General features: G+C 45.0%; 1 protein-coding gene across 1 annotated transcript; it reads left to right on the top strand.

Moving 5' to 3' along the window:
• Positions 1–7,649: 7,649 nt before the first annotated feature.
• POP4 (POP4 homolog, ribonuclease P/MRP subunit) lies at positions 7,650–10,043 on the top strand (the record flags this gene model as incomplete). The annotated part of the gene is made up of 7 exons (XM_079541311.1): positions 7,650–7,656; positions 7,725–7,777; positions 7,916–8,139; positions 8,662–8,739; positions 8,920–8,981; positions 9,299–9,400; positions 9,907–10,043. 7 exons carry the CDS (start codon positions 7,650–7,652, stop codon positions 10,041–10,043), a joined length of 663 nt encoding a protein of 220 aa, XP_079397437.1.
• Positions 10,044–12,037: the final 1,994 nt, after the last annotated feature.

Raw genomic sequence — 12,037 nt, 5'->3', positions numbered from 1 at the left:
CTCCTCAACCTGTTTAGTGAAATAATTAAAATGATTTACAATGCTGACCTAATATCTTAGCGGTTTAGTAAATCATGGTGCCATGTGTGAAGCTCAGCCAGTTGTGAGCCCTCAGCCCTTGGCAGCACCAGGACCTGAAGTGGAGCTGCAGTGAGTGCTGTGCTGGGCCTGAAGTGTGCTGGAGGTGGGCAGAACCAGCTCCTCCAATGCTCAGGGAGAAAAAGAGGCTCAAACTGGTTTGTTTGTTGGCTGCCTGTGTTCATAGTACAAACATTTCAGGGTGCTACCAAGCTGAAGCACACTTTAGCTGTCATTTTCAGGCAATGTATCTTCACTTGCAACTTAAATGTTCCCCTTTTGTATCCCCAGAACCAACCCTAACCGTGTGGCCAGCAAAAAGGGGGCCAGCTCTGGAGCTTGGAATTGTTACATGAAAGACAAGGAAAGAATAGGTGAAACAACTGTATCATTATTGTTGTTAACTTACAAGAAAAGAACAACCATAAGCACTTTCTCCTTCAAATAGGTTTTCAGGGCTCAGCAGGATTCAGTAGTGTCAAGACAGAGATACACTGAAGCAATGCCCCAAAGTATCTTAAAATCTCTATAGGTCTCTTTGATAATCTCAACAGGCCACAGGTAATTCCCCAGGCTCTAGAGAGGGCTTTTTTTCTAGCTCACCTTCCTTCATTGTGCTAGTGCAGTCAGGGTTCCCACAGAGCAAGGGCAGAAGCACAGAACCTGGAAGACAAAGTAGAAAGCAGTTGCATTTGCAAGGGTGGCAAGAGCAAAGTACATTTCAGGTATTATTACAAAAAGCTGGTAGCAATCCTTTTTCCCATTTAGAAAGAAAAAAAAAAAAAAAAGTGCATTTTGACAGCTGCAGTATGGAGCCAAAAGGATGGAGCTGACTTCTGTGGGATCAGGACAGGCTGCAACGTGAGGCTGGCACAGACAGGGCACCCCATGGGGACGGCTCCCATGCTGGGCACTGCCCTGCAGCCACGCCTGGGCAGGGGGCACAAACCTGACCCCATCCATGACATGAGGAAAGAGCCCACAGCTCTGCAATCCGCTGGCATTTGAAACATCATTTATAATGTCTCCACTTGGAATTTGTGTGCCTGAACAAGCCTCAAGCTTGCTTTCAGCATCCATACATTTCTTTCAGTTTTATTCTTTTGCATAACTATACAGAGAAAGGAAAAATGTCTGATAGAAACTTAAAATTTTGAAGGCAGTTGTCAAACACTCTTTGCAGCAGATGTCATTATCCTCCTTCCTGACCCTAACCTGCCACTGTTTTTCTTTTGCTTTAAATGGACCTGTAATTTCACAATGTGCATTCAACTGGAAAGATGCTTTTTGTTAAATAAACTTTACCCTTGGACTGACTGCATTGGGCTCTGAAAAGAAACACGTCTTGCTTATGACTGTTCCAAAATAGGTCTGAAATTCAAAAAGAACTGTTGCTAAATGTGCTGTAATCATGCTGAAGAGCAAGGGAGTATTCTTCCACAAAAACAAACAAACAAACAAACAAAACAGAAGAAAATAAACTAATATCTGTGTTCTGTTCTGCAGTCTCACTGCTGATAATTTCACAGATCAGAGGATTCTGTTTTCAGAAAGCAGCCTGCTGTGCTGCAGTGTGTTTCCAAGTTGAAACAACTGTAGTGGTGCCCTTGGTACCACACCTGGAAGCATCAAGAAGGACCTGGCTGTCCGAGGCCCCACACACCCCAAAGAACCGCTCCACAACACACTGCCACAAACCAGGGGGCAGCTCAGCAGCAAGCGCTGCAGTGCCAGAGCTGCTGGGACCCGAACAGAGACTTCATCGTTACTTCCAGCAACAACCCACCCCAAATTCAGATTGCAGGAGCGGTTTTACATACAAGGCAGTCATAGAATAGAGTCACAGAATCATAGAATCCTTACTCCTGCACTGCATCTCCTCTGTGCCTCTACCAAAGCATCTTTGACCTTAGGTGCCACATGCCATTGCAGCAGTCCTAATTTCACACTAATGTAACACAGAGAAAAATCCTTTTAAGCTAAACTAATGCAGAAGAGACTTGGCTCAAGGTGTTTGTTAGCCAGGGCTCTGTGCTCACTGACCCATGGCAACAGCAAACATGGGTCAGCTCGGTTATGAGTCTGTCATTAGTCAATTCTGTTCAGAGGCTAAACCAAAACCATTCTCTCAGCCATTCTCACCCCCGTTCTGTTTTTAGGAAGTACAAAGTGCTCAGTAGTCTCTACCTCCTGAAAAATCCCACTACTGGCAGGATGAAAGCCTGCCCCCCAGGTCTTCCCCACTGCAAAATATATAAATTCACCTCATGCTAAAATTAACATATATTGCTAAGGCGAATGAATTGCCGTATATCTATTAGCTTCCAGCATTTCCTGAGCAGGAACTTCATTTAATTAAACGCCTGACAGGCTAGCTCTCTCTAGAACCATGGCCACAGTTATTACTTTTATCTCCTTGGACACCTGCCTCTCACCCTGGTTTATCAGATTTCTCCCAAAGAGATGGACAAAGTATTCTCTGTTGTATGAGGCTGCGGGGTTTTGTGTTGCGCTTTTTTTAAAGGAAAGGTTCTTACTGAAGCACTGAACTCAAACAAGCGTTTTTGGTCTGTTCAATTATCAAAGCAGCACAGCAGCATTAACCCCCTCAGTGCCTGGCACACACCTTCACTTCAGAGGAAATCAGATTGCACACAGGGAGATGAAAGCCATCCCGTGGGTCCTGGCAGCTGCCTGCCCTGAGCACCCTTACTAACGAGCGTGCCCACAGCAGAAAGCAAACCCATCAGCTCCTTTGATGTGTTTCCTTTCCTTTTTTCCTTGTACACAAACGTGGAAATACAGTTTTGACACCCAAGCATGTAGATCAGTGCCATAGCTGCACTCCACTGAGGGGGATCTGCCTGAATTCCTCCACCATGTTCTGGGCCAGTGGTTCCACTGCCACTGACACCTTTATAATTGGTCTTAAAAAGTTAATATATTTACAAGCAACACCGAAATAACCCCAGCCTACACGAGTTCCCAGTATAGGCACTGCTGTTACAGCTATCCCTGGTAATTGACTGTGCCCTGTAAGCACTCCCCTGACAGCAAGGCTTGCTGTGAGCTGCCACCCTCCCTCTCTGCCAGCAGCTCAGCACACAGCCCGGGTGCTGGGGGCCATGACGTGATAGGTCAGCCAGCTGCACCATTGCTGCAAGGCTCTTCAGAAGCTGCTCTGTGGGGGCAGTGCCTTTCCACGAATCTTGTTCAGCCCCAGTTCCAGGGACACACACACAAGGCGGGCAGGACTCAGTGCACCCCGGGGAATTGTGACAGGCATGTTCAAACCTGCGGGACCTAAAGATACCGGCTGCCTTGGCACTTGACACCTTTATTAGTGTGGACTTGGAAATGCATCTCTTCGACAAGGACAGTGCAAGCTGACTCATTTTATTAAAAATAATGTCAGTCCTGACAGCCTAATTGTTTTACTTTCAAAGAGTCTGGCAGGAACAGGGCCTTGCCAGCTAGCGATGCTTCATTACAGAGCAAAGATGAGAAATTTGTCTCTAACTAATGAATCTTTTCAAATTTCCTGGGATTTCAGCCCAGATCCCCAAGCTGCAGGCCGGCCAATGGGGCAGGGGCTGTCCTCACCCTGAGAGCACAGCTGCCTTCAGCCAGGGAATGCTCTCCCAACACTGCACAGCAGGTTCCTGTGCCCTACAGAGTGATGCACAGGATGATGTAATGCATCTTCGGCCAGCACTTACCATTGGGAAAGTGCACAATCAACACAACCACACCGTATCATGCAGACCTGCAGAATTTGACAACCATTTCCTAGAGAAAAAGGTATAAACTTCTCTTTGATGAAAAATCCAACGTAATGGATGTTTTTGAGCCTCAAACCTTTTCATTTTTATACCTCAAATTTTAATCATGTTAATTTAATGTAGTTTGACCAAAACCGAATGAAATACATCATAAAGCAATTCAATCTGCTATAGCTCCAGTGACCTCTATTACTTTATCATTTTTACTTAATACTCATTTTGTGTGACGCATCCCTACCACAATACAAGCCAGTATTTGCCATGTTTAAAAATAAAATATTACACAAGATTTAAGACTCAAAAATTAAAGACAGCAAAAATAGCAACCCCAAGACAGACTGCCACGGCTTAACACATGGGTGCAGAACGCTGCTATTAATTAGAAATACAAGCTGTTGGGGCGGAGCAGCAGTGTCTGTCACACTGCCGTGCCTGTGCCAGCCGTGAGCTCAGCACACAGGGAAGCCCAACGTCAGCTGCCAGCAGCTCAGCTTCTGACTCCTCGTTACTGTTTTTGGGACCAAGCGTTGTTTTCAGCATCCCGCGAGGCACTTCACACTTCTGCAGGAGTTACCACCAGGTGTTCTAGGCTCTCATTTTTTAAGAAGGGTATGGCTTATTATTTTGATATAGAAAAGATAAAGGCGTTTAAAAAAAAACATTTCCTTAGAGTAATTAATTCCCCCAAAGCCTCCTTCCATAGATAATTTTACTGTGATGTAAGAGGCCGGTGTACGTGAGAACTTGAGGTCTGTACACTACAAGAAGCTGCAAACAGCCACATTTTCTCCAAGGACAAAACAATTATTAACTCTCAACACTTGAAAGAGCTGGGTTCTGCCCCATGTAGGAGCAGGCCTGGACTGTTCACAAGAGGCAGCACTGCAGCAGGCTGGCACCCGTGTCTCTCTGTGGGCACCCCAATCTCGGTGCTGGGCTGCCCTCTGGCGAGGAGCGGCGTTACACAGCCTAGCCAGCTGCTCGTCCCAACAGCTGGCTTCTTTCTTCGCTTAAAATCCAGCTTTTAAATCATTTAAAGTTCTGAACATATTCTGAGATTATCGCTTGCCTTCCCAACTCCGCACACAAGCCCAGGCTCTCTGGACAGCAGTGACAGCACAGGCAGGACACCATGGCCAAGCAGCCCAGCACCCACAAGGAAGCCAGCCGTGTTACAGTCAGCCAGAGCCCTGGGAGTGCTGGCATGGTCTGATCTGTGCTCCCAGCTGGCTGGACTGAAAGGGGGATGTGGAAAAGGGGCTGAGAAGCAGACGGGAATTAGGCTGGCTGTACACTGCTTCAGCACAGCCAGCAGAATGGGTAGGAGCTGGGAAATGTATTAACAACTTGGTATTTGGATAAGGGAAATCAGATTGGAGGGTTTACAGCGGCAATTATTTTCACCAGTACACCTGTCCAGCGGAACCAAATTTGACTCATACAATTTGGCCCAAGAGGAATAAATTACATTGACCTTAAGAACTCAAATGCTTGCTGAGTCGCTTTTCCTGGAGAATTACAGTATCTATTTCTTGTATCAGCTGTAATCAAGAAAAGCATGTCCGTGATTACAGCCCAGTCACCTTCTACACATCTTCATCTCTAGCTTCAGCTCACAATTACTCTTGAACAACAAACAACACTCTGATCTTCTATTCTTATGTCATACAAACACCTTCATTTACTGCAGCTGGATGCTCTGCACCTCACCTGTAGCTTTCTGTGCCCACTGGAAATTCCCCCAGGACATTGCTGTTACCTGCCTTAGCCTGCACGTGTCTCTGCCATCACCCACTGTAATTCAACACACCCACAGCCGAAGCAACACGGCCCCCTGCTGTACACACGTATGATGGTTCACTGTTGGGTTTTTACATATACACAGACAGACTTAAAACGCAATAAATAAGGCCATACACAGACTTAATGGAATAAGAAATGCCAACATTCCATTGTGAAGTGGAATAAATAATATATATTAGGGGTTTATATAACCATAAACTTGTATCATGCTTTCATGCTGATTTGCTTGAAAAAGTAAAAAGCTTCAAAGGCCTATGACACTAAGAGAGGTGGAGCAGGTAACAGTGTACATTCAGAAACACGCATTATAATTATTTGCACTTCTGCTTAGACATTTCTGCTTTGATTTTATTCTATATTCCCATTTTACTCACTTTCCCTAATTTCTCTGAGCCTTCTCTTTCTTACTGATCTATAAAATCTGTTTCCACGTATTCTACTTTCTCCTCCTGCTCTTTTTCATGTTTATTTGATTGAGCCCCACTCCTGGCTCAGAGCCCTTTCCCTGGGACACGCTAACAAGCTGACCCGGCTTCCTCAGACGTCTCTGAAGATAGATTGGGAAATGAAGATGTAAAGCTGTTGGAAGAGACTAGCTTCCCCAGGCACCTGTTTAGCCTGGATCATTGGATTTACTACAGCGGCATCGCCAACACTGATTTGACTATTAATCCCTTAAGTGCCTTAGAAACTGCAGCATAAATCCAGCCAAGGAGCACTCATACGGCCCTGAAGACCCATAGTGTTCATCCTGGTACTCCATTCATGAAAACTGATCTTTTCTTAAATAGCAATGACAACTCAAGGAGTCCCTGCTTTGTAAAACCAAGGGACCTGCTTGCTGTGGCAATATCCTTCACTGCCAGGAGACCTTTCATACACAATGCATGGTAACTGTTGAGCCATGGCCTGAACCACCAACTGAGCACCTATGGAAAGGACTCGGTCAGCCCCAGGAGCACAGGTGAAGGCAATTCAGCTTCAGGGTGGAGCCTGGCTGCACCTCTCTTAGACCTCATTTTAGGGCTGACTGCCTCAAAGGAAAGATCTCTAGGTGGAGATCTCTCCTTGGTGATGCTTTCCCCCGTGAGCTTTGATCTTCAGAGGCAGGTGAGTAGTCCTTATTCCTTCCCTTGTAACACCTTTCTATCATGTTAGTCCCCTTATAATTACACCTCTTATATCACCTTTCCATCGTGTTGATCTTTCTGACTGTTACACCAAGCTGTCCTCACACTTATTAATCTGAAGAGACTGGCCTTTTCTTCTCTCCAAATACATGCACTTATCTGCAATTCTGTTCCTTGTTACGTACCACTTTAGTACCTTTGAGCTCCATAGCGGCACTCAACAAAATGGCCACATTTCCTCCATTCTGTCTGAGCAGCTCTAAGTCTCCTTCCCCAGGCAGCACTCGATTACGTGTTGGCTGATGCCCACCCCGTGACAGGAATACAAACGCCTCCTTTATTTTAGCGTGAGCTGGGATTTGGCTGGCCAGGCTGGTGAATTGGCGGCGCTGCTTCCAGAGCACCTCTGTGCTGCACGGAGAGCAGGCTGCGTTCTGTCCCAAGAGGTGCAGCAACCCACGAGAGGCAAACCCCTCTAGCAGGAGGTGCTACGTGCACACAGATGTGTATCCTTACACTACAACGCAGGTGCGGTGCACAGACCTAGCTAGCAGCAGGCAGCACACCACTGTAGGCGCTGACGTGCAGGCAGCTCCAGGGCCGGCCGGGCTCAGCCCCAGGGCTGCTGCTGCTGCACGGCTCGTCGCGGGAGCTGCGCTCAGTGACTCCGCAGGACGCAGGGCGTCGTTGGGAAGCGGGGCGTCCGATTGATAGAGCGCCACCCACCAGCTCTAGCGGCTGCCTCGCCTGCAGCGCCCCCTACCGGACCGGCGGGGGAGGGGAGGAGGACGCAGCCACGCTCAAGCTCCCCGCCCCCGTAGCGCGCACGCGTCACCGCCTGCGCCGGAGCACAGCGATGGAGGGTGAGTGCGGCGGGGGGAGGAGGAGGATGGGGAGGATGGAGGGGGCTGACGCCGCTCTCTGCCCGCAGGTGCGCTGTATGACGGGCTGCCCCAAGAGGCGGCGAAGGAGCTGCGCCTGCAGGTACTGCTCCCGTTTACCCCGACCGTGTCTGACCATCGCTGCTGCCCTGGCGCCCGCAGCTCGGCGGACTGCCCGCCGGCATCCTGGCTCTTATTTAATTATAACGGCTGTTTTAGAGTGTTTTTAAAACACTTTTAGCCCCAAGGGTCAGAGGAGGCCAGAGCGTTTGTGAGCGCCTTCCTGAAGCGCAGCATGCCCAAGAAGAAGGACGAAGCCATCCGGGACGTGCTGACGCGGAAGGCCGTGGTTCTGGAGCACCGCTGCAGGAGGAGGAAAAAGCCGAAGAGGAGGAAAACAAAAACCTTCACGGCCAAGCAGAGGCGGGAGCTGCGCCTGTTTGAAATCGAGCCCGAGCAGCAGAGGTGCGTGAGCCTGCGCCCCTGTGCGGTGGGCCGGCCCCAGAAGGCGCCCTGTGCGGCACTGCCACGGCGCGGCTGGTACCCGGCTGCCCGTGTGATTAACTCAGCGCTGAGCAATTCCCCTTCCTAAACACAACCACCTGTGACTTCAGTTCTAATCTCCAGACTGGCTGTAAGCAGAGAACCTCCATTTTGCACTGCGTTCCTTGGCCCAGTGCATGCTGAGTAAGGCCTGTGCTGCTCCTAAAATGAAGTGAGGGGGAGGGAGAGGAGCAGAATGTTCTGAAACACATTCCCTACCCCCACCCCCTTTGGGCTTCATAGGAGCCTATTCAGCTTTTTTATAAAAAACAAACAAACTTGTCACTTGGACTGGTTTACCAAGTGATCAGCACAGATGACAACATTTGGATTTGTTAGTGTTAACTCTATAGATGGTTTTAGTAAGCAACGTGTTTTTTTTGTTTTTTGTTTGTTTTTTTTTTTTAACTAAGTTCTTGTATAATGTTTGCCTTCTAACTGCAGATACGAACTCTTTCTACCACTACATGAACTCTGGAAGCAATATATCAGAGACCTATGTTATGGACTTAAACCAGATGCGTAAGTTGAGATATTTACTGATCTAACCACCACCAGTTTTAAGATACTTCAAGTAGCAACTGGATAAACTTGTGTCAATTATTCAATAAGGATTATATACTATTTCTATTTCTTTGACCATTATTTCAGTAGTCACAGTCACGCTTTATAAACACACTTTTCCGTGTATTTTTCTTTAAGGCAACCACAGATGGTTCAAAGCAAACTGCTAAAAGCTGACCTCCATGGAGCTGTTGTTACAGGTATTGTTTGCTTTATTCTACAAAGTTATCTGAAATTTGTTACTCTCCTTTGTTTCAGGTGCTCACTGAATTCCTTTTGGTATCAACTCTAGAATAACACAACTATGATTGTGTTGGAGTCTTTATCCATTTGCCAGCACTACTTAATTTTTCAACTGCTTTTATTGCAAAGATTAACTACAAATCTACCAGTTATGACTATAATTGCATTACTTCAGACTACTAAAACAAGCTTCTAAAATCATGAGGCAACAATGGAACAGCAAGCAAACTGCACCTGAATTTACTCTAATACGTGCATACTCTTGTTCTTTCAGTCACAAAATCCAAGTGCCCATCTTACGTTGGGATAACAGGAATAATTCTACAGGAATTTAAACATGTCTTCAAAATTATTACTAAAGACAACAAATTAAAAGGTATGCAAAATGTTTTTCAGTGTTTGTTATAATATGAGTAACTAAAAATCTATCAAATGTTAATATACTTCTGAGCAAATGTACAAGCACACAATGTTCTTTACCACTGCTTATGTAATTCTTATATAATCTTTGCCTAGTGGCAGAAGCTAATGTCTTCTGTCTACCATATAAGAGTCCAATAGTGTACCAAAAATGTATTTTAGAAGTAGTTAAAAAAAAAACACACTTCCAGTGATTTCCAACATGATTATGCACATGGCTTGTTCACCTGCTTCACTGTAGATTGTTCTCTGCAACACTTAATGCATGCTTGTGAAAGAGGACTAAGTTCTAGCAGTTTAAATGTACAGGCTTAGGTTGTATTTCTCGTACTGCAGTATGAAAACTTGAAATGTTACAGACCTGAAGCCTGCATGCGAATAGTATTCCCTGGTGCATCAGTATTTATTCAGAGTAGGGGCTTTAATTAGCCCACTTCTTGCTAATTTCTTCTGCATTTACAGTTGTTCCCAAAATTAACAACGTATTTAGCTTGGAGACTGATGGATTCATTTCCTACATCTATGGAAGCAAGTTCCAGCTTCGAGCAAGTGAGCGGTCTGCAAAGAAGTTCAAGTTGAAAGGAACTCTTGACCTATGATTTCATAGCAAATCAAAAGGAAACTTAAGATGTCTGCTGTTTTCCTGCAGTTTAATAAACAGATTTTCTGGCAGACTGAAAATAGGGTTAACTAGTAGAAATTTTTCTTAAGTTTTTCTTCGTACTGAAGAATGACTGGTTTCTCCTGTCTTTAAAGCAGTCTGTCAAACTGCTGGAATCTTAGTTGCATCTTTTTGCAAACTGTGTGTAATGTTCTGCTTTCTATTAAACTTGTGATTAGAACTGATTACCTGGCTTGTTTCAATTTTGACTTCATATTTATGCAATGAATATCTTATAACCTTTTTGACAGGTGTTACTGCTGCCTTCTGCGTGAACCGGGCTCTATCTGCCTATTTTACTCTATAGGGAGACTGCAGCTGGTAACTGTTTTTCTGTAATTGTGCCTGGATTACCATCTTTACCTGTTCAGCTACATCTGTGCTACTCTGAAAGACCTTCTAAAAAGAGCATTGGGCAAAAAGTCTTTCACATGTACCAAGTCAGCAACATAGGTGTTCTGTGTTGCAAAAGGTATCGCGTTCTGACAGATCAATGAGAGCTCATTCCATGAGTATCAATAATGCTTTCCAGACTGTTTTCCACTGCACACTAGGGAATAGTAGGGATACTAGTTTTAGTATCCATCTTGCAAGGACTGATAAATACCAAGGTCAGTAACTTTCTCATCTTAGTCTGGAACCGTTTGTGCTTTTTTCATAGAATTATCTACCCAAATGGAAAAATACATTGTTTGGGGTAATAGTTAAAATGCAAACACACAAGAAGTGAAGTGGAGGAGAGACTTCTATCTGAACACATGCATCTGAACAAGGGAGACATCTCTTAAACTACAGGACAATACCTCACAGGCAGAAATCAGGATCTCTTCTGAGCTTGTGGTTACTCATAATTGCTGATCAAGGACTTGGATTTTGTTCATGAGTCCTTTTAAAGTTAACAGGCACTTAGTTGAGCATTCAAGTTGTTACACCCAAGCTATCTCCCTTTTAAGCACTGTTCCTCTCAAAGTTCTCTGAAATCCCTTAGTTCTCTGTGAGAATCCACAAGGAAATACCAACAAATTGGCAGAAAGCTTAAGTGATAGTAGAAACTGTCCCTGCAGGACAAAGGCTTCATTTTCATTTTGCTTATAGCTATCAGTGTAATATCTAATTAAGACATCTGTTAAATGCCTATAATACTAAATTAATAGAGGGAAGCTAATGGAACTTTATTGGCATAGTCCTGTTAATTAGCATTAAAGACCTTTAATAGATGTCTTAACTAGACATCATTAATGGCAGTGACATACAAATTGGAATTAGGCACAATTCTATTTCATTGTGCTGCAAAGGACATACCATACTCTGCCATGTGTGCACACAGACAAGCACAAAAGCATTTTCCATAGCTGTTGCTATTTCCATTTTTCTAAATGTTACTTCAGTGACCAGAAGACATGCTGCTTAGCAGTCCCTTTCAATAAATAATGGTAAAGAAATAATTATTTACAGTGAAGAATGCTGAAGAGGTGCTCAGAGGTCTCCAAGGTACTTAGATGAAATGAAGCCTAACAAGAGATCTGAACAGCCAAAGAATTCAAGAAACCTTTACTGCTGTTGCTAAATAACCTGAAGAGGTGTTTTTGCCTTATTAAGGCGTTCTAAACATCCAAATGTAGGTTTTCTAATCAAAAGTTTCAGTCGCTTTACTGCTCCTACTGCAGCTTCTCCCACCCCACCCTGCAGGAGGGTTAACCCCTGGCTCCTGCTGTTCATAATGCTCCCTCACTACCCAATAATATTTCCATAATTAATTTCTCACTGATTCTGCAGTGATCTTACCTTGGGATGCAAGTATAAGACCTCAGCAACACATCAGCTCTTCTTTTTAGCACCATCATCTCTGCAACCTTCCCCAGCCTACACCTCAGCAGAGAATGAGGTGTCTAGTGTCCACCAGCACTATGTAACCAACCTCCTGCACAGCAC

The sequence above is a fragment of the Tetrao urogallus genome, assembly GCF_951394365.1.
Source record: "Tetrao urogallus genome assembly, chromosome: 12".
Taxonomy (NCBI): domain Eukaryota; kingdom Metazoa; phylum Chordata; class Aves; order Galliformes; family Phasianidae; genus Tetrao; species Tetrao urogallus.
Note: the sequence above shows the minus strand (reverse complement) of the source record. Positions and strands in the feature narration are given on the sequence as shown.